The following is a 21,571-nucleotide window of genomic DNA, read 5'->3' as shown; positions in this document are numbered from 1 at the left end:
AATGGTGAGGAGACGACTGCGTGCAAGAAAGAGAGAGGAGGGCAGAGGGGCAGAGGGACTGCGCTGACTGCTGCGAAAGCGGCCAGCCGCCTCCTATCCGCTTCCCTCTGACTCCTACACGCCCATGATTGGCCCCAAAGATGCACATAAAACATGAGTACCTAGAGCCAAACACAAACCCACATGCACTCCATACAGCAACGAGCGCTGTCAAGGCGTATAGCGGATGCACGTGGAGAGGCAGCTGAGAGTGAAAAGGGGAGTTGATGCGAAGCGACGGCACGGCTCATAGACCGAGCTTCATCCCTACACGCTTACTGACCCCGCCCAGCGGTCCCACTTGAAAGCGTCACGCTAACTAGTATCAGCCCTGGCAGCCGCCGCTTGAAAATCCGGGACGCGCTCCACCAACTACGTGTCAAGAGGAGCGCACGTTTGTTTTTGTGTAAATTGAGGAGAATGACAGAGAAAACACGTCGAAATGAGTCTTTTCAAGAAAAAAAAAAACAGGAGAAAAAAACAGAGCCAGAAAGAACACGACGGAAACATGAGAAGCGTCGGAGCAACCTGCACTACATTGCCGCCTATGCGTCCCGTCAACGCAGCCACCCGCACGAGACGCTGTGCACATCACGATCGCTCATACGCGGAGAGGGAAGAGGAACTCAGGCTGCGAGGAGCTTGGGTGTCGCAGACTTACTCGGCAGCCTTCGCCGCCGCCGGTACAGCCTCGACGGCCTCCTCCACCTCACGCGAGTCAGCCTCCACGGACGTCGGGATGGTGCCATGGGCGTTCAGCAGCGCCTGCGCGTCGAACTTCGGGGAGCGCACCACGCGCACCTTGCGGATGCGCAGCTCGCGCAGCGGCACGATCGGGTTGCAGCGGCGCACCAGCGCATCGCTGAGCACGTTGCGCGTGATTATGGACACGGCCTCACGGATCTGCACCTTCGACAAGCGGCGCTTGATCATCTTCGTGATGCGCATGCGCAGCCACTTCACCAGGCGCTGCTTCGCGTAGCAGTTACGCGACTGCTGGTTCGCCTGCGGCTTCGTGAAGGCAACAACGAAGAGGCGCATCGTGTAACCATCATCGGTCTTCACCTCCACGGTCGTCTCCATTGTTGTGCACCATTTGCGCAGAAGGCTCGCCATCTTGTCCGTCGTCACCTCCATCGAGTGGAACTGCGTCAGCAGATTGCGGCCCTGCACCTCCTGCACCGTAAAGCGCACCTTGCGGTACGCCTCCTCTTCACCAGCGGAGCGGTTCAGGTCGGCGAGGTTGGCCTCGAACACGCGGCCACGCAGCACGTCGGCAGCAATGCGGGTACCCTGCGTCTTGTTGCAGATCGTCTTGGCGAACTGGCGCTGATCGAAGTTCGCCGGCGCCACGACGTCGTACCACTCCTTGCGCGCCATCGTCTCCTGCGCCTTCCCGCGCTTACCGCGCTTGCCACCCTTGCTGATGCGCTTGTTCTTGCCCAAAGCCATGGCTCAAATTTGATTTCTGCGTGTTTGAAAAGAACGTCATGACAACGTAGTGTGTGTGTGTGTGTGTGTGTGTGAGACGAGATGCGTGCGAATGTGTGTGAGCGCATATAGACAAAAAGTCGTCAAGCGAACGTTGGCAGTGTGTGGAGCGACGGTGAGATGCGGCGTTGAGAGAGGAAAAAAAAAGTGACAGAGAGGCGACAGAGTGAAAAGGCAGAGGGAAGGGTTCATGGCCAGGAAAAAAGAAACGTAGAAGCGCTGACAGTGAGGACGCAATCTACAGTCAATAAGACAAAACGTACAATGTATGCAAAGAAATGCGAGGGGTGTCCAGCAGCAAGCACGTGCTCATGCGCACGCGGTCTGTGATTACGCAGTGATGCAGAACAAACACCATAGACAACGGCCTACAAGGCTATGTCTACGTAATCTAGTGCCCGCCGCCCACACGCGACCCACCATACTGCGTCGGGCAGAAGGAGCGGCACGCTGCCTCTACGAGAACACACCGCACGATGTGTGTAAACACGTATAAGTAGGAGGGGGTGCCTTCTTTTCTGAGGACTCTTGTCTTTCACTGCTGTCAACTTGACACAACGACTGACATCGGCGGTATCGCTGAGGGAAAGAGGACGATGGGAGAGAAGCTGGGAGTGCAGGGGGGTGGGGACATCACAGAAGATGCAGAAGCGGCATCGGGGAATCACGCGTGTGCGGTTGCAGGTAAAGAGCTGCAGCTCGGCCGATAAGCCCACTCTACCCCCCCCCAGCCCCTCTAAGCGCACACTTTCGCCAACACTAACACACATGGACACCAGCCAACTCCTTACAAGTCTCACCATCATCTCGCGTCACGATGTGGCGCCGTCGCAGACGATGCAAAACAGCAGGAGAAAAGAAAAACCCACGAAAAGTGTAGGAAAACGAAAAAGATGAAAAAACGACACGACTGATCGGTGGTGGTGGGACGGGGCGGTGGTGGTGGTGGCGAGAAAGAGAAGGGAGGGGGGGGGGCCAAAACAACGCCGGCCACCGAAGCTCAGCGTTGCGTGGAAGTAGTGACGCAAATTGAGTTCTAGCCGACCCACACGACGAAGGGCCAGCCATGCTGACAAGGTGCCAAGACTGAAGATGGGCTTGGGTGTCGCAGACTTACTCGGCAGCCTTCGCCGCCGCCGGTACAGCCTCGACGGCCTCCTCCACCTCACGCGAGTCAGCCTCCACGGACGTCGGGATGGTGCCATGGGCGTTCAGCAGCGCCTGCGCGTCGAACTTCGGGGAGCGCACCACGCGCACCTTGCGGATGCGCAGCTCGCGCAGCGGCACGATCGGGTTGCAGCGGCGCACCAGCGCATCGCTGAGCACGTTGCGCGTGATTATGGACACGGCCTCACGGATCTGCACCTTCGACAAGCGGCGCTTGATCATCTTCGTGATGCGCATGCGCAGCCACTTCACCAGGCGCTGCTTCGCGTAGCAGTTACGCGACTGCTGGTTCGCCTGCGGCTTCGTGAAGGCAACAACGAAGAGGCGCATCGTGTAACCATCATCGGTCTTCACCTCCACGGTCGTCTCCATTGTTGTGCACCATTTGCGCAGAAGGCTCGCCATCTTGTCCGTCGTCACCTCCATCGAGTGGAACTGCGTCAGCAGATTGCGGCCCTGCACCTCCTGCACCGTAAAGCGCACCTTGCGGTACGCCTCCTCTTCACCAGCGGAGCGGTTCAGGTCGGCGAGGTTGGCCTCGAACACGCGGCCACGCAGCACGTCGGCAGCAATGCGGGTACCCTGCGTCTTGTTGCAGATCGTCTTGGCGAACTGGCGCTGATCGAAGTTCGCCGGCGCCACGACGTCGTACCACTCCTTGCGCGCCATCGTCTCCTGCGCCTTCCCGCGCTTACCGCGCTTGCCACCCTTGCTGATGCGCTTGTTCTTGCCCAAAGCCATTTACTGTGCTCAAACGGAACCGACCTAAGCCGTGTGAATTGTAAAGTTGTATATTAAAAAGGGGAGAGAATCAAAGCGGGGGGGAGAAGAGGGGGGTACGGGGGTTAAAAGCGAGAAGCAGTGAGGGGGGGGGACGGGAGACTGAGTCGAGCAGCAAGCACACACGCACGCAAATAACACATGTGTGAGCAATCGACACATCGCGAGGGCAGTGAGCTCGCCGCAGCTAAGACGGCACATGGGTCGGTACGCGCGAATGGAGGGGGCGCGCTCTCTCTCCGCACCGTTTTCTGGGCCTCCATCCCCCCCCTTCCGCCCTCCTCCTCCTCCTCCTCCCAGTACACACACACAAACAAGAGTCGACACAAAGCTAAAAGAACCCCTGCAGAACAAAAAGTGTTGCGCTGCAGCGATGTGTGGTGCGCCGCATCCCTCTCCCTGCGAAAGTAGTGGAAAACAACGCCGGTCGTGCTCTTCACTTCTTCCCCAGAGGTCAATCGTGAGGGGGCGGATGGGACTCAGCGGGACTGAGAAAAGGGGGGAGATGCCTACAGACTACAATGAGACACACGCACGGGCGCGCGTATGTGTGCGGTATCGTCGCTGTGTCTGTCACCCTAAGGGGATCCTCTGAATCCCCCTTTGTGTGTGTGTGTGTGTGTTCTTTTTTTTTGCGTATGCGTTTTCCTTCGTGGTGTGAAGAAGCGAATTTAACAATGCCTTCACGTAGGCCTGATAGGGTGGCCTGTGTGTGTGTGTGTGTGTGTGTGTGTGTAGGGGGGGGGGGGGGGAGGGGGGGGGGGTTGTGTGTAGAGGCCCTTCTTTTGCTCACAGCACCAGACACTCGTGACGATGAAAAGCGAATGAATGTGTAAGAGAGAGAGAAGGGATGGCACGACAGTGACTGCCTTGTTCCGTAGTGGCGGTGGGAAGCAGGTGGTACAATCGACCACCGCGGTCGCTGATGCGATCCACCAAATGTACTCGAACTTGAGAAACGGGTGAAACCATCTCTCCCAACCCACATAACCTCTCGGCATGCGTCACTGAGCCAAGAACACCTCACCATCCATTGATACACCCACTGCAACCGCACCACCTGCGTTGCACGAGGACACCCACCCGCCTTGCCAGACAGACGTACAGCTCACAGAAGTACTGAGTCGCGTACGAAAAGTTCCGCCTGGGCCGGCAGCGTCCGTGTCCGCCTTTCCAGCGTTTTTGCCGTGCTGCCTTTTTTTTTCTTGAGCCTGCGTGTCGACACGCGCAGCCAGTGGCAGCATATCTGGGGCGGCTGCCTCGGTCTTGTCGTGGAGTGGGATAAGTCGCACCTCGGCGTCGATGCCCGCGCACACCACGGCGCGGCCGCCCGCAACGGACGTCACACTCCCGATCACGTACTTCAGAACGCTCGAGGAGGTGAAAAGGCGGTTGAACTTGCGCAGGTCATAGACACAGAGTGCACGATCCACCGCGCACGCCACCTCAAATGGGTTTACGGTGCCGCAGATGTCACGGACCTGCCCAACAGTGCTAGTAAGGCGGCCAGGAACAAGAGGTGGGGTAGGCGCCGACGCGGTAAGTGCACTGGCGCCTGAGGATCCCTTGCCGTTCGTCTGCCCACCACCCCGGTCGCCGCCACAATCCTGATGGTCAGACCCCAGTGTTGCAACATCCTTGGCAGCCCGCAACTCTGCCTGGGCCTCATACACGTCGCCGAGAGACACCACAGCACTTGGGCATCGCGTATCGTACAGAGTTACCAGGCAACCCTCGGCGATAAGGGTGCAGTGTGGAGCGACTTGCACAGAGGGGCTAAGCACGCCGGTGGGAGCGTGAGTAGTGCTGTACGTACGCAGCACAGTCTGTCGGGTGGGGTCGATGAGGCGCACGTCATGGTAAAACTCGCGTACAGAAATGAGCTGCGATGTCGCAGGGCACGGCAGTGAGGTGTTAAGTGCTGTTAGACCGGCCCAGCCCGGCGTGCCGCGCGTAACAGCGAAAAGGTTCGACTTCACTGACGTACAAAGTTGCACTCCTGCTACCTCCGAGAACAACGGGGAGTGCGCCGGCGCCATTGGCGTCCACACACCGTCCTCGTCCTCTCTGAGCAGACACTCCGCCTTCGCGTCGGTGCGGCGGCGTTTCTCAGCGGGCGCATTGGAGAGGTCTGAGTTGCCCCAGTGGTAAGCATAGACACACCCCGTGTCGTCACTGACGAAAAGCGGAGCGATCGCACACGCCTCTACGCCACCAGCGATGTCGGCGCTCGTACATGTCGGTGGAGTCCACATTGCCACCACCCGCCGCTGCGTCGGAATAGCCGTGCTGTACAGTGGCGTCTGAGGCGCCGCGGAATCGGAGTAGAAAGATAGATGCGTGCCTGAGGCCGCGTCGGTCGTGAGAAGCCCTGCCAAGCCAAGCGCTGAATGGGACGATAACGGGATGGCGCCCTCGCCCTCCTCTGCCTCTGCGCACTCCGTATCGCAGGTCCTCTCGCGCGCTGCGGTTCCGTCCCCCTTTAATCGGCATTGACTGCCTAACATTCGAGACGGCTGCTCTGCAGACCAGGCGAGATGTGGTCGCGCAGCACGTGGAACGTATGCGCGCTTGGCGCCAAGAGGCAGAACGCCATTAACGGTAGAAAAACTATAGGACATTGCGGTCACGTGGCCGAATAACGCAAACACGGATGCAAGCGCCCTCAAGTGAACTATCGTCGTTCGGCTTTTTTTTGAAGGAAAGCGTATGTGTGCGCGTGTGTGTATTTTTTGTTGGTGAGAGAAGCGTGAGAGAGTTGCGGGGAGGCAAAAGCGAGACCGATGGAGAGGCGCCGTGAAAAGGTACTGGGAACGACTCCGAGAAGAGCACCGTGTTTATGCCGTGCGTGCGTCAGGACACACCTGCTCCTAGAAGGCGGGAGAGGTGGATGAAGATACACCGACAAGGCTGGCTGAGGCAATGACACGAATGTATGTCTCCTCCATTCTGCCATAAGAGGGAGGTGAACTATTGCAAGCGCCAGCGAAAAGACGCGCGGCACACGCGTGCCTGAGCGCGTCCCCTCCACATATCCTCAGAGCCCTGTATTCTGTAAGAGTGTGTACCTGTGCGTGTGCATGTGCGTGGGTCCGTGGTTGCGCTTCACTGTTCTCTCGAGCAGAGACATTGAGGTGCAACCGAATAAAATGCAACTTCAAGTGGAGAGCAGGACAGCAAACGACAGGAAAGAGGAGAATGCGATGCGGGGGAGCCTAGCAAGCGGGGGAGATGGCTTAGGTCAAGAAGAAGCTTTGAGTATCACGATGAGTGTACTCCTTTAGATTCGGATACACCAACACACGCGCACCCATAATTACACTAAAATTGGTGGCACGCGTACAGCAGAGGAAGCGCGAAGAATAGAGTCGAAAAGACGGAGATGAAGGTAGAAACCACATAGAAGAATCGAATAGGGTCGCCGGAAAAGCGGCTCAAACACATGCCACACACACACACACACACACAAAGATACCACCAATCGTCCATACACACATAGGCAAGAAACATAATATAAAATACGAAGGGGAAAAAAAGCAATCACAACGTGAGGAACACAAATAGAGCAAGTGCGGAGGAACAAGAGGAAAACACACACATGCAGAACACAACGAGACTAGCGCCGACAGACTGTACGTCAATGCAAACGACCACTCAAGGAACGATTGTGTGTGTGTGTGTGTGTGTGTGTGTACGTGTGTGTGCAGACACACGCAACAAAAAGAACAAGAGCGGGCAGTACGAAAACAACAACGAACATCCACAATAGTGTTTTTTTCAGGCAGACAAGAGAGAGCGGGGGGGGTCAACAAGGCAAATGAGAGAGGCGGCACGGTGGTTGTAGGAGGAGAGCACGCCGCTGGGAGAGAGAGGGGGGGGGGAACAGATCCGCCTCTTCGAGTGAGTCCTTTGGGTCTTTATACTGTAGAATTGCCCGCTGTGACGGCGTTGGCGTACAAGCCAAGTGTGTTTCTACGTCATTCGCCAGCACTGTCGTACTACACACAATGGCGTCGTAAGGCAAATACTCAGCCTACCCGGGCCTCCCCAAAACATCGGTGGTGGTCTCCCCCCCCCCCCCGGCACTGCTTGTGTGAGTAGACCGGCCCTCAGCCTAGCGTGCCGAGCAGCGGCTATGCTGGTAGCATTAGCGACGTGGCAGTCACTGCCCAGCATTGTCTGGCCAACCGCGCCAACAAGGCGAAGGGGTGCAACCTCGTTTCAAGTACGTGCGCGTAGCAGAGATCTTCCCGCTGATTACAGCAGAAACCTGGTGAAGAGATTGTACTTCGTTTGGAAGCTCCAAATCCCCACGAACTGCTCAATTGGCCAGGGGGGAGGGGGTCTTACCTTGGGGTCGCAATTCGGAGTACGGCTTGAACCGTCTCGTCGTCTGAGGAGTGTGAACATCGCCTGGAAACGTGGGATGCAAGTCCGATACTTTTTTAGTGCCTCCAACAACAAAGACTCGGTGAGTCCACCTGCGACGGTGAAAAAATGAAAGCCTGCGACCCCCACCCTTGTGGGACTCCGCCATCAGAATCCCCGCACAATTGATTTCCTTTTGGAAGCGGGCCAAGATGTGGAGAGTGCCAGAAATACATGATGCAGCGATCAAGGCACAGGTCTGCATTGGCCCCTGCCCCCTTCCCCGGGTGCTATGGATGATGTGAGTGTAAATCGACCGAATCCATGGCGAATTCTAGCCCACAAGCACGTGAAGAGTGGCGTGACAATGCTGCTGGTGCTGAGTTGCGACGGGATGAAGCAACTCCACGAGAAGTACTGATTAGGGAGGAATGAGAACGGAGGCCAGACTGCTGTGGCTGGGAGCTGTCTTCCAGAGGGTCGCAGAGCCGCCGTGAGACTTCACACCCAACTTGGAAATGGGGTACTAGGCGGCATCAGCTAATGCGGTGTTCGGGAAGCTCGCAGGACACCTCTCTCAGGTCCTGATTCCAGGTGCGCCACCTCCGATCTCCAGAAGGACCTCTACAAGCGGTTGCCCCTCCCTCCCCAAAGGGTGGAATAACTTTCCTGGTTGCCCAAACTATGAGAATACGTCAGGAGCCCCGCACTATTCTTGAGTGATACTTTATGGCTGTTTTTATGGCGCTGTGGTTGATGCGACCGCATACACGCGTCCCTGTTCTCTCCCCCACGCCCTTCCCCTGTTCACTTGTGAGGTTGTCCACGTGGTGAAGGTCAACACGGCATTCGGAGTCTCGCGCGTCTTGGCTTCCTCGCCGCAGCTGTTAGCGCCGTATTCCCGGATCGATTTGGCTGTGGGTGTACGGGTTCAGTTTTGCGGGTTTTGTGGAATAAGTACAGCCAAGCGACCCAGGGCGGCATGAGTCATATATCTCCCTCCCTCCCTCCCTCCCTTCCACCAACACGTCTCTCTCGGAGTGAGCTTCTACACACGTGTTTAGGGCTGCATGTCCCTTTGGCACAGAGCGGACCCAGACCTGCTCTTCTTCCAGTGCCCTATCCCCAGACCAAAAGGTGGGCTGGAGGCTCGTGGGCCTCCGCCACTGAGTAATTGCCAAACCCTTATGACCTGCGGGGGGGAGACCGGCATCAAGACGGAGAAACAGTGGTGCACACACGAGAGCTACATGAAACACAGAGCCTGAAACACATTTTGAAAGAAAATCGAAAGTGAGTCGCTCTGAGTACCACCCCCACCACCCCCTCTTATGTCCGTTCCTTGACTTTATTCTTGCCTTTTGGGTGTTCTTGGATTAGAAGTGCACCCGTGTCAGACGCTGACACACACACACACACTTCCACAAAAAAAGCGGAAAAGACGGGGAAGAGGCACGACATCGCACACCACCGAAAGGCGTTCCAAACACAACGTTGAACTAATGCAACAAACAAAAATCTATATACGAATCCTGCATGACGAGAGAGGGGGAAAAAATTTGAAACGGCGGCGGCGACGGGGCGCGGGGCGCGGGGGAGGGGGAGGGGGAGGGGAAGCGTTTTGACCATCAGCCCCCTTCTTTCTTGTGCCTCCCTCCGGTGTTCCTCCTCCTCCTTATTCATCGCCACCACAGCCACCCCACCCCCAGAAAAGATTAACTGGACGCCAAGTGTGCCCTTCGCCACATTTTCGATTCCACACAACGCACGTCCCCTGGTGCATGCGTGTCAAATGCACTGGGCAGTAAATGGAAGCGGGGTGACTTGGTGGCGCATTAGTGTACTGTCGGTCATACACCTTTCCCACCCCGACATTCATGCAGTTCCTTGACAGCGCTTGAAGATGGTACCCCCCCCCCCAAAAAAAAAAAAACAATAACCACTAGCGTGCGTGCACGTCTCAGAAAAGGGAACAGAGCACACATTGAAACAAATAAACCAGAAAGTGGGGGAATACTTTATGAACATCATCTGTACATGCTGCATGCCCCCACCCTGTCGCCTTGTTTGCGAAATGCAGTTTTCCTCATGAATACCCCTACCTCCTCCCCTCCCCCCCCGAGAAAAAAAAAGTTATGAAAACGGGAAGTTGTAGGGCAGAGAGGGGCTCGAATCCCTTCCTCCCTCCTCCTACCTCCTGCCCCCCTCCCTCCCTTCTCCTTCAACGCATAGGTGAAAACAGAGAGAGAGAGCAGTCTGGGGAAAATAAACCACTAGCATACACGCACGCAAACAAGAGAAAATTGGAAGACGATGGGGAGGGGGGAGGTGGAGGTGGAGGTGGAGGGTAGACTATACTTGAGTAAATCAAAACTGGAGAGCACATCGAGATTTGTGGAGATGCACGGAGAGAAAGACAGACGCAGATGCGGAGACAAACATAAGTACACGCACAAACAACACGGAGGAAAGGCCTTGAATCCAACCTCGCTGGAACTGCAGTTCAAAGTATCGGCGCGCATGTGTGGAGGGATGGAGGGATGGGAAAGAGGGAGGGGAGGTAGGGGAAGTGGGGGAGGGGGGAGGCTGCGTAGGACGCCATCAGACGAAACCCACAACAACAGCTCGCAAAACAAAGAAAAGGGGGAATGGGCTAGCAGAAAAAAACGGAGCGAAGGCAAGACAAGTACCAGAGACATCAAAGAGAAAGCGAGAAAGAGGAAAGAGCGGGAATCAATGTCGCCCAGGTCGGGACCCACCCACTCACCCACCCCCCCCCTTCCCTCCCTGCCTCCCCTGACCTCAAGCTGCACAGGGTCACCCCCCCCCGCCTGTCTGTGTGTGGGGGAGAGAGAGCGATGTCGTTTCTGCTATCACGACCCCCTGTGTTCATGTGCCTGTCTCTGTGTGCGGGTTGCTCAATGACGTCTGTGTGTGTGTGTGTGTGTGTGTGTGCTATCGGCATTGCCTGCGTTCAGCACAACCGCCGCGTACACAACCGTCAGCACCCTCCACTTCAGCGGCCACGAGCAGCTTTGAACACGAGAAAGGGAAAGGAGAAGGGGGAGGCATGGACTCGAAGGGTGATACAGAAGCAAACAAAAAGAACATTGAGGGGAGAGGAAAAACACCTAAATATCAAGAGTGGGGCACACCGAGTGTGCGCAAAGAGCAGGCAGCTGTAGGATCCAAGAGGTGCATACACACACACACACACACACGTTTGCGCACAAAAAAAAGAGCAAGAAACAGGTCGAAGCAGGCTATAAGCGGTCGTGAGAGAATGGGGTGTTCGGTGAGCATTAGCGCAGATCGCACTTGAGAAGCGGCACGGAAAGCGGGGAACACAAAGGCGGTATTACCCGGGGCAGATGGGGACGTGAGGTGTGTGTGTGTGTGTGTGTGTGTGCGTGGGGGGGGGGGGGGAGGTCTCTTGAGTTGGAGCGGTGTTTCATGGTTACGGCTCACAACACACAGAAGACCCTAGAGCTTGACAGATACACCGCCACAGTGGTCTGCATCTTGTTCACTTCCTGGACCAATTGGCTGTGTTCTATGACGCAATGGCCTCCCTACGCTTCTGAAGCCACTCTTTTATGAACGACACTGGGTCCGCCGGCTGGGCTTCGAGTAGAGCCTCGCTCAACTCGTTGAAGAGAGAAGGAATATTGTTCTCACGAAAGTACAGCTGACGCTGCACATGAGAAGACGAACCACTATCCACACTCGATGTGTCCTCCTGGGGCGAACCAGAAGTAACAGAAACCTTGACCACGTCAGCACTACTAGTCGGGTGCTGATCGAAGGCGGTAGTAGAGGGCGAAAGGAGTGGTGCGAGTGTGGCGCGTGTACTCAGGGGCGATGACGATGTGCCGCTTGGCCTACCCGGGTTTGCCCATTTGCCACCCGGCCTATTGGCAGGTCTCCCCCCAGTACTGGTGAACTCTGAGACGGTGTTGCTTGATCGGGGTGGCTGCACTGGCGGCAACATCACGGAACTGCCGGGAGACGATGCGCCTGCGATGGCTGAGGCGCCGATGCCGTGTAAGAGCGAAGAAGCGGATGCTGGAATAGCGCGAGTGAGGGTTGGGAACTTCACGGCGGAGGCCTTTTCCTCAGATGCTCGGCGTGAGAACGGTGCATGAACGCAGGGAGAACGATTTGCCGGTGGCGGCGGCGGCGGCGATTCACGTGGAGCGTCCTTAAATACACCACCTGGTGCGTTAGCTACAGTCGTCGTTGTTGAGGCGCTGCCTTTGTGCCCACGCGGTGCGGCAGCTGCCCCCTCACGGCTACCCCCATTGTCGCTCATTCGCTGCACAGTCGTGTGCGACGGGTGCTGCGAAGAACCGCACGACCGACCGGCAATACCAGTCGGTCCTGTCGACTGTGATGAAACAGCCGCTGCCGAGACGCCGCCAACAACCCCGACACCGCTCACGACTTCAGTGGCAACCGAAGCCGCTGTGCACTCCAAGTCTCTGCGCAGGGTCGGGCCGAACGGCATCGTGATGAATCAGCAATAAACACGGAAACACGGGCGAAAACAGAACGCTGCACAAAAAAAAAAAACAGAGCTGTGACGAGATGGAGACAAGGCGTAGACGGAGAACACGAAAAACAAAAGTGGACAAATAACGTAGGAGGAGGCCGTCCACAACGACTGCTGTAAGGGGAGGGCGCAGTGGCGAAGAGGCTAAAGGAAAAAGTGTAACAAATTCAAGTGAAAACGCGCTCACCCATGCACCTTCACACGCAATCGCCTCAACACGTCAGGCGAAAACAGGGGTAACAAACAAATCGGCACGCCGCGCACACACGTGCGCGCCACACGCACCCTGGCGAGGGCGTAGAGCAGATCGAAGCAAACCAACGACAGCTCAGGACCCTTGAAAAAAAAACGCAGAAAAAACAGACGTTTAGCACGGCAGTTATGTAAAAAAAAAGGAGAGACCGCTGCTGAAGAAACCCGAGGAAGAAAACCAACAGAGGCAACAAAGCCGTTATTCACGCTTTTCTTTTTGCTTTGGTGGTCGCTTGGATGTGCGAATGAGTACACGGCGATGTTTGGCAGGGAAAAAAGCAAACTTTTAATGCATTCACCACGCCAAGTCGAAACCAGAGCTCACCGGGAAGGGAGGGGAGGGGGGGTGAAGGGACGTGATGCAGCAGTGTATACCGAGGTACACTATGAATACCTAGCACTTTAAATCACTCCAAGCCGAAGCAAGGAAATGGGGAGGGGGAGAAGGGGGAGGAGGAGGGAGGGGGAGGGAGGGGGTATTTAGAGGAGTAGGCTATCGCCTACTGTGTACGCGCGATTTGAGTTTATCCTGGCGCTACCGTCGCACTCCCTATCACACTCTGATGTCTTTTGTGTGGAGATATGAAGTGGGATGTATGTACCTTGATTTGAGAAGAGCTGCGAACGTGTGGGTGACACAGAAAAGTAGAGGGTGACACAGGCAAAAAGCGGGAAAAGTGGTTTGATTGGCTGTCTGTCCTCTTCCTCGAAGGGGGTTGTTTGTAGCGAGACCGTTTTCTTTTTTTTTGTGGTGGTGGTGGTGGAAGAGGGGGGAGGGGGGGAAGGGAGCACAGACAGAGCGTTGAAGTGTACGTCGCAGTGTTGCTGTTGGTGTAGAGTTTCGCGTGTTGGTGGGTAAGGCGGTGAACACGGGCGTGTGTGTGTGTGTGTGGAGGGGGGGGGGAGGGGGGCGGGGCGGGGCGAGAGAGGGCAAAGAACACCTTCATGTATGGGAAACCAGCCGCGTTGAGGAAAGGGAGGCCGGTAGAGAGAGGTGGACACAGAGAAGTCAGTGTGGGGTATAGGGACCGGGAGAGAGACCAGAGGATGAAAAATGGGGCAGCTTGAGAGAGGAGATACAAACAGACATTTCTTTGATTCGCGTGATGCACAAATTGATTGTGAGCAGAGTTCACTACGCGGGTACCATGAAAACTAGCAGACAGCTTTGCCAACGGTGAACGGGAGAATGGGGTCCCTCACCCCAACACACACCATCATGCCCCACAGTGCACACCATCGCTTCCACTGTTTCAGCTCGAGCTCGGACTCGGACATACACTGCAAGACTGTTGCGTCCACACCATGGCTCATGCCCGTGCCACCTACTGGCCACTGTTGGCAAATTGGAAATAAAGAAACAGACGACAAAAAAAAAGAGAGCAAAGACAAAGTGAGGCATAACGGAGGGGAGAGCACACCATCTGCCGCGGGTACGCACACAAACGAGTAACAACGGATATGTGCGTAAACGTAGGATTGAAGTGAAACTGAACAACAGTAATAAAGAAAAACGACGCGTGAGCAGATTTTCCTCTAACAGTACACACGTGTGCAGTCGAAGCACACACACCTTTCCCTCACTCAACAAAAACACACAAACCCTTTTTATTTTTCTTTTTTTCCTTTTCGAGAATTCCAAGGCACACCAACCCCCTCCACCACCACCACCACACAACCAACCCATTCCCCCTACCGTTTTTCCTGCGCGTGTGTGCATTGGCTCTCTACTTATACACCCTCATGTGCCGTCCAATTGTTCCTCTGTTTATACCGCTGCGGCAGCTGCGCCCCAGCTGAGTTACCACACACACACACACACACACAAAGGACATCCACGCACATCCTGACCAGTGTGTGTGTGTGTGTGTGTGTGACATGTCGAAGAGGAACAGCAGAGAGAGAGAAAGACGCGGAGCCGGTGGTTTTCTTCTCTCGCAGTGTACAACGCGAGTGGTGTCAACGGTGCATCGGCACATGGGTTCACCAGCACACGCTTACGCTCCCTCCCCTTCCCTCACTCCCCACACACACACACAAACACCGCTCCTCCGCACCCTTGCCAGCATCATGTCCCTCGGTGCTCTCTTCTCTCGGTCACCTCAGCCTCTCAAACGCAGCAGAAGAAACCTATAAAGCAACGAGGTAATCAAACTAGACACACACACACACAAAGTCGCGTGCAGAAAGAGACTACGGTGGCCCGCAGACCCCCATCCACGGCGCAATAGGAGGGCAGAGGTAACACGAGGGGAAAGAGAAAGGCAACAGTGCTATCCGCATACGAAACGACAGCGAACACAACACGAACAGAAAATACGGACACCAAATCTGGAGAGAGAGAAAAAACGGGAGGAAAACGAGAGGAGGCGGGGAACAAAATAATTTTACTCACAAAAAAATAACAAAACGAGCAGAAGAGCCCCTCTACGCTCTCTCGCTCTCTCTCTATAGAGATATACAAATGCACACACATATGTATATGTATACGTGTGTATGTATGTGTGTGTGTGTGTGTGTGCGCAGGCCCCAGTCTTCTCACGGAAAGCCTGGAATCTTATCGTTTGAAGTGAAACGAAAAAGGGGGGCCTTTTTTTTGCGGTTGCTGCTTAGAGTGCGCATCTCATAACGGCTGGGGCCATCGTGAGAAGGACAAACGATCCGGAGACTGTTGATTCATCACAGAGCACAAACAGGCGCCCGCGATGTTGCCGTAATCGACGCAGTGATCGAGGGAGGGAGGGGGGGGGAGGGAACAGTCTACACCTGCGCACAGATCCATCGATACAGCGTGACACAAATGCGTGCTGCTGTGTGCGTGTGATAGCCCCCCCATCACTGAATAAAATGGTGTAATGACGATGTGCGCGCGGTATGGAGAGCGCCTTAGCGTTTACAGAAGCGTCCCGCGTGACTGCACGTTCCCAGATGCAATTGAGAGAGACTCATTTAAAAAAAGATCTGGATGCGTTGGGGTGGGCTCGGGGATCATCCGCAAGCAATTAAAAATATACATGGGAGGAAGACATCCGTAAAAGAGGGGAGGGAGTCAACCGCTGTAATGGCTACAAGCCCAGCACCGGCAGCAGCACTGTTGCCTGTTACGGATGCCCATCCTTCAAAAGTCCTCATCAAAGGTCAGCGACTGGCTGTGTTTGAAGATGAAAGCGCTAACGAGGCGTCTGTTAGAATTCTGCAGGCGGCCCAACTCTGCCTCGGTGAAAGCATCCTGGATTGCACAAGAGTAATCAGACGGTGAGGCGCCGACGCTGCTGGATGCGGCGGTGCTGCTTTGCTGGTGCTCCATTTTCTCATAGCACTTCATGAGCACGTCGTTGTCCAGGATCACAAAGGTGGGAATAATCTCTACCTTTAAGTAATCGTAGATGGGCTTTGCCAAGTCCATGTCCGCCTTTAGGGTACACACGACATTTGGTGGAAGATCCTCGCGCATAAACTGCGGCATCTCGTGTACGAAGCGCATGCAAGGCGGGCACCAAGATGCACCGAGATATAGCAATGTGCGAGACTTGCCTCCTGCAGCAAACGATGGCGCGACAGTGCGGACAAGGGTGCGAAAAAGGTGCTCCATCGTGAAGACGGGGCGGAACAGCGTCAATGAGTGCACCTGGTCCACCCCCGTCGCCTCCTTCACCACCAGTGGCCCGCCGCGTGCAGAAAGACGGTCACTAAAGAGCTCAGCGGGGGTGGACGACGGCTGGGTGGAATAGGTCTGCGGCGGGTTCGGTGGGTACTCCTCCCGCGGAGCGCCGGCAGCGCGCCAGACAATCATTGCGGGGAATATCAGTGGCTCCTTCTTCCCAATGCTGACAGAGCCCCCGTCGCTGTTCCCGTGGCCACGCTGCTGCTGAGACGCATGGGGGTTCAGTATGGTATCTAACGCCAGCATCTGATGTAACCTATCGCTGATGACGTCGCTAGCGTGGTGGAGTGTGTCAGAGAGGGAAGAGACACTGGCGGTGTCCTCGAGGGCGAGCGCGCCACCGGCCGAGGCTGGCGGGCGAGGGGGCCCCTCCTTCCCCGAAAGGGTGTTGAAATCTGCAACTGCCGTTGTCGACACCGCCATCTGGTGCACTGACGGCACAAGCTCCTCCTCGTCCTCCTCGTCCTCCTCGTCCTCCTCATCCCCCTCCTCGCCTTTGCGGGCCGTAAGTTCAGTGGCGGTAGCGTCCGGCATCCGGGATTTGCCCCCAGACCGCACGCAATCGCTTGCGTCGTGGATGCTGGTACAGCCACCAGCGCTCAGGCGTTTTCCTGGGCTCGTCTCATAGTCCGGCGGGGGGAGCTTCGCCAGGTTGAGAGTGAAGATGCGCATTAGCGAGAGTTCCATGGTCGTGCCGTTTATGAGCGAGCGCAGGGACGCGTCGTCAAAGTGCAGCAAAAACATCACCGTCTCACCTGGCTTGAGCCGCCAGCTAGGATGCCCCTTATCTTTTGCCGCCACTACGCTTGTGCTGCTCACTAGCGTCTGGAGCTGGCCAAGACTCCGCAGAGTGGTGATGGAACCGCTTGTCGTGGGGGGAGGCACCAGAGGAGCTGTACCGCCCATGACGGAAGAGGTAGCCTTCACAGAAGACCCTATCGAGGTGCGCGTCACCCTCCACGTGTCGCCAGTGCACTGCCACGCAACTGGGGGGGAAAAAAGTTCGCCTTCTGGATGTTTTTCACTCGCGCCGTCGCCATCGACATCGTTGTCAGGGCAGCTCCCATTTGAATTTTCTAGAGAAGCCTGCTCAGGAGACACACCGTCCACTGCCTCCGTTGTAGAGGCGTCAGCGTGTTTAGGAGGGGATAGAATACGGACCGCGTCTTCTGAGGAAGGATTGACCGTTTCGATGCGCGGCACGCCACTGGAGTCTCTGTCACTGTCGTCCTCGCACTCCAGAGACACCGAAGGGCTGTCCACCTTCAGCCGCTTCACTGCCCGCTCCTGCTCGGTCGAAACAATCATGGAAGCCAGCATGGTCTGACTTCACAGAGAAACAAATGTGAACACCAGCAAATGCAGTACCACCTCACACTTGAGTTATCGTAGTGCGCCGCGAGACGCTATAGTGAACAAGAAAGACGTCGAAAATGAACAAATAAATAAAAGTAAAAGCAAGCCCGCCCAGACGATATGGTGAGCGTATTGCCGCCGTGGCCCTGCGCACTCCCCTCCCCTCTCCTCTCTTCCTTGGTGCCCCCACCCGCTGCTTCAGGTTTGTGAAATGTAATACCCTATATGTATCTATGCATCAAAAAGTCGACTAGGGTGCACAAGCAGCACCAGCACTTCAACCAAAATGCCCTCGAACACACAGCCAAGGAGGATAAAAACGAAGCAAGACGAAAAGCAGTGGTGCACGAAAAGGGGGTGGGTTAGAGTGGAAAGAGGTAAAATACAACGAGAGGTGTGCGTGTGTGTGTGTGTGTGTGTGTGTGTGTGTGCGTGTGTCAACAAGAGTGTTGGCGCTGAGGGATAACAGCAAGTGCGACGCTGTTCGTGTAGACTGCTGAAGATGTAGTGAAGGTAGTCAGGAATCAGCTTGACACGTCTACGGAGAGGGTGAAGGCAACGAGAACGAGTGACACGGGTCGGTATTCGTAGGCCTTTAGTGAAGTAAATGTATGGGGGTAGACAACTAGAGAAAAGGGAAAAACTAGAGCGTTGGTTGGCGTCTGTATCTATGAGTGTGTGTGTGTGTGTGTGTGTGTGTGTGCGGCGTGCTATCTATGGGACCAGGACTGTGAGTACGCGGGTGTAAGGAGAGAAAATTAGCGCAGCGGTGCCAAAATATCTTCTCTGCGTTTCAGCCTTCTATAACAGATTGGGAGGTACGAGAGTAACCCAAAATAAAAACGAGAGACCTCACATGTGAAAGGAGAACGGCGCAGTGATCACTGAATGGAGAAGAGCTCAAGAGCCCAAACAGCGTGTCAGTGCAGCCAGGGAGCCAGTGTGTATATATATAGAGAGAGGGGGGCAGGTGAAAAGACGGATGCAGATATGCGGATTCTCTTGTACTGATCTCCTCTCTGACGTGATGCTTTCCAACTCCTCAAAATTGGGGTTTGAAAAAAAAACAGAAAGATAAAAAAGAAAGGGAGAAGGGGGAGGGGGAGGGGGGGAGGAGAGCCGGGAACAAGGACAGCCCGTGCAGATGAATAGCACCACGATACAACAGCCACAGAGACAAGAGAAATATTCCGGTGGAGCGTTTGAGGCAGGAAAGAAATGGAGACAGAGCAAAGTTTGATACGACTTTATTTTCCGTTTTTTCCGCCTTCGTCGCGACTGTTGCCCTCCAATATCTCTTCCTTGTAAAGCCCAATAAAGGGGGATGTGTGATGTGCTAGCGCGGGCGTACTGAGTGTGTGTGTGTGTGTGTGTGTGTCCGCGTGTGAAAAAGAGGTGGGCTGAGCAGAGTAGAACCATGAACGCGAATTGTGTATGTATGTCAGCGCACACGAACAACCAAAAACGGCGGGTAGGTCGGGATGGAAGCACAAAAAAAAGGGGGAAAGAGGAAAGAGAAGACCCAAAAGATAGAGGAGAACAAAAGGGATGAAACAGAGACACAGCAGAGCATCTTCGCATGTGTACATATATATATATATATATATATCAAAAAAGGGAGGGAAACAGTGAGCCGGACGACATGACGCACCCCTACCCCTACTTTTACCCGGTCCTCCTCTTCTTGGCACACGATGCGCAGAACCCTCCCTCCACTCACCCTCGGCCCCTCTTCGAAACACATCAGCTCGCACGGACGCACACACACGACACCGCACAGCCATGTCGCGTGTGGAAGGAGAAAAAGACGAGTCTCTCGCGTGGCAGAGAAAATACGCAGTGACCCCGTATACACAGCATCAACGGGTACACGCACTAGACATCTCTCTGGCCAAGCAACCCCGTTGGCTCGCAACGTGGTGGAAAGCGCTACAGAGCGCTTGGCGCTTTGGTTAACGTCGCTGTCTTCGCACTCATGTGCGATGATGCGACTCCCCAAGTCTTTACCCTGAACAAACAACAGGGTGTGAAGTGAAGTTTACCCTCTCCTCCCCTCCCCTTCCCCCCCCCACCAGAGGGGCTCTAGAAAATGTTTTTATTCTCTTTTCTGTCACCTCTCCTGTTTTGTTTTTTTTCTTTTGTACTTTAACGACTATACGCAGACACACACAAAACACATCTTTGCATCACCCCCCCTCATAAAGTTGTCCCTCTCCCTAGGACGCTAAACCTACAGAAAAAAAGAGCTCACACCCATTGGTGTGTTCCTCAAACTTTGTCGGCGGTGGTGCTGCAGCAGCAGTTTGAAGAAGATCGTGATGCTGAAGTGCGTGTGTGTGTGCGGCCATCTCCTCTCTGTGAGGGTGTGGGTGTGGGTGTGTATTTCTGCAGTCACTATTCCATCGCGGGTGAGAGGGGGGGGAGGGGAGGAGGAGGAGAGACGTGCGTGTGTGTGTGTGTGTGTGTGTTGTTCGCTTCTCCTTTGATTTGACTCGGGTGTGTGCTTTACAGATAAAGAACTAAACAAAAAGTGATGAAAAAAAAGAGTAACGAAGAAACGTGTCAAGTTCTTTGTTTGTTGTGCTCCAGCACTGCTGATGTAGTAATATAGACTGTCGCTGTAGTGTGGGACCTCCTCCCCCCTCTTCCCTCCCTCTTCCCCCCTCCTTTCCTCTCCTAACCAGATGTGTTTTTCTTCGCTTGCTGTTCGTCCGCGTTTTTGCTCTGTTGTTTCCTCCTCGACCTTTCCTTTGGTGGTCTGTGCGTGTTGGAATCAAAATAAAAGGTCATGTGTGCATGCGATGGCGAATAAAGCTGAAGCGGCCCCTCTTGTCGTTGCCGCTGCTGCTGCTGTGGGCGCTTTGGAGACGGCATACGCGCGTGCATCTGGTGAGGGAAAAGGGATATGGCGAGCGGCCGAATGTTCCCTCTCTGGCGCGCCCCCGGGCTAAAACTTGACATCCCATTTTCCAGAAAATGCTTCAGCCAAGATGCCCACAGACAAGCGTTCTTGGCACATCTTTGCCCCTCTCCTCATCCCCCCTTCCTCTAATCTCGTCATCCTCGCTTCCCGAACCCCCTCCGCATTTTTCTGTGGCCTTTGTGTTGCCGCGAGGAAGAGCACGAACTACCATCCTTGCGTGCACAGGAGGGGGTGCGCCGAGAGCAGAGCAGTAAAGCTTACACGGGGGTGAACACACACACACATATACGCACACTCGTAGCCGAGGGGGGAGAAAACCATTCGCATGCACTGACTGACTCTCACAGACGCGTGTAGACGCCAGGAGGCAGAGGAAACAAGAGCAGCGAAATAGGGGAGCGAAGATTCACAGAACACCACGCTTTTCCATAGAGTCCACACAGGCAGACAATGCACAGACACAAGAGGAGATCCACTAACACAGAGACAGGAAGAGGGAGAGCGAGCGAAACAGGCTGCAGGGGAGGTAGAGAGAAGGCAGCGGGTGCAGAGAAAAAAAACTCTGCAGTCGCATGCATCAACAGACACGTACGTGTGAGACACAGTGATGGCAGAAGGTGAAAGAGGGAGGAAACAACACGTGAACACATACACATACATACAAACGTATACGGGAAGGAAAGAGAAAGAGAGCAACGAAAAGGGGCGCTGGGCAAATCGTACGCAGGCAGGGAACAAAAAAATCTGAAAAGCGACAGACACACGTTGACGGCAACATCTTCGGGTGACACTTCACCAGCGGTGCAATCAGCTTTTCGTGGCCTCTCAAGACAATGGGGGGGAGGGGGCGGGGAACAAGAGAGAAAACCAAAACGTGTCGACTTCCCTCAGTGCGTGGATCCGTGTTTGCATGTCGTTTAGTGCATTTTGTTCTGCATTTTTCGCGTCACTCTTGCGCAACAACCACCCTTTTTTTATT

The 21,571-nt window shown here is 55.1% G+C and overlaps 5 protein-coding genes across 5 annotated transcripts; all 5 read right to left on the bottom strand.

Annotated features, from left to right (window-relative positions):
- Positions 1-696: 696 nt before the first annotated feature.
- On the bottom strand, positions 697-1,491 carry JKF63_01044 (uncharacterized protein; the record flags this gene model as incomplete). Its single annotated transcript, XM_067897093.1, has 1 exon — positions 697-1,491. The coding sequence occupies one exon, from the start codon at positions 1,489-1,491 to the stop codon at positions 697-699; it is 795 nt and encodes a 264-aa protein (XP_067753250.1).
- A 1,152-nt stretch (positions 1,492-2,643) lies between these two features.
- Positions 2,644-3,438, bottom strand: JKF63_01043 (uncharacterized protein; the record flags this gene model as incomplete). The annotated part of the gene is made up of 1 exon (XM_067897092.1): positions 2,644-3,438. One exon carries the CDS (start codon positions 3,436-3,438, stop codon positions 2,644-2,646), a length of 795 nt encoding a protein of 264 aa, XP_067753249.1.
- A 1,043-nt stretch (positions 3,439-4,481) lies between these two features.
- Positions 4,482-6,098, bottom strand: JKF63_01042 (uncharacterized protein; the record flags this gene model as incomplete). Its single annotated transcript, XM_067897091.1, has 1 exon — positions 4,482-6,098. One exon carries the CDS (start codon positions 6,096-6,098, stop codon positions 4,482-4,484), a length of 1,617 nt encoding a protein of 538 aa, XP_067753248.1.
- Positions 6,099-11,398: 5,300 nt separating this feature from the next.
- JKF63_01041 (uncharacterized protein) lies at positions 11,399-12,352 on the bottom strand (the record flags this gene model as incomplete). The annotated part of the gene is made up of 1 exon (XM_067897090.1): positions 11,399-12,352. One exon carries the CDS (start codon positions 12,350-12,352, stop codon positions 11,399-11,401), a length of 954 nt encoding a protein of 317 aa, XP_067753247.1.
- A 3,415-nt stretch (positions 12,353-15,767) lies between these two features.
- JKF63_01040 (uncharacterized protein) lies at positions 15,768-17,633 on the bottom strand (the record flags this gene model as incomplete). The annotated part of the gene is made up of 1 exon (XM_067897089.1): positions 15,768-17,633. The coding sequence occupies one exon, from the start codon at positions 17,631-17,633 to the stop codon at positions 15,768-15,770; it is 1,866 nt and encodes a 621-aa protein (XP_067753246.1).
- Between the last annotated feature and the right edge of the window lie 3,938 nt (positions 17,634-21,571).

Source organism: Porcisia hertigi, chromosome 35 (genome assembly GCF_017918235.1).
Source record: "Porcisia hertigi strain C119 chromosome 35, whole genome shotgun sequence".
Taxonomy (NCBI): domain Eukaryota; phylum Euglenozoa; class Kinetoplastea; order Trypanosomatida; family Trypanosomatidae; genus Porcisia; species Porcisia hertigi.
The sequence above is the reverse complement of the archived record's forward strand: the minus strand, read 5'-3'. Positions and strand labels throughout refer to the sequence as shown.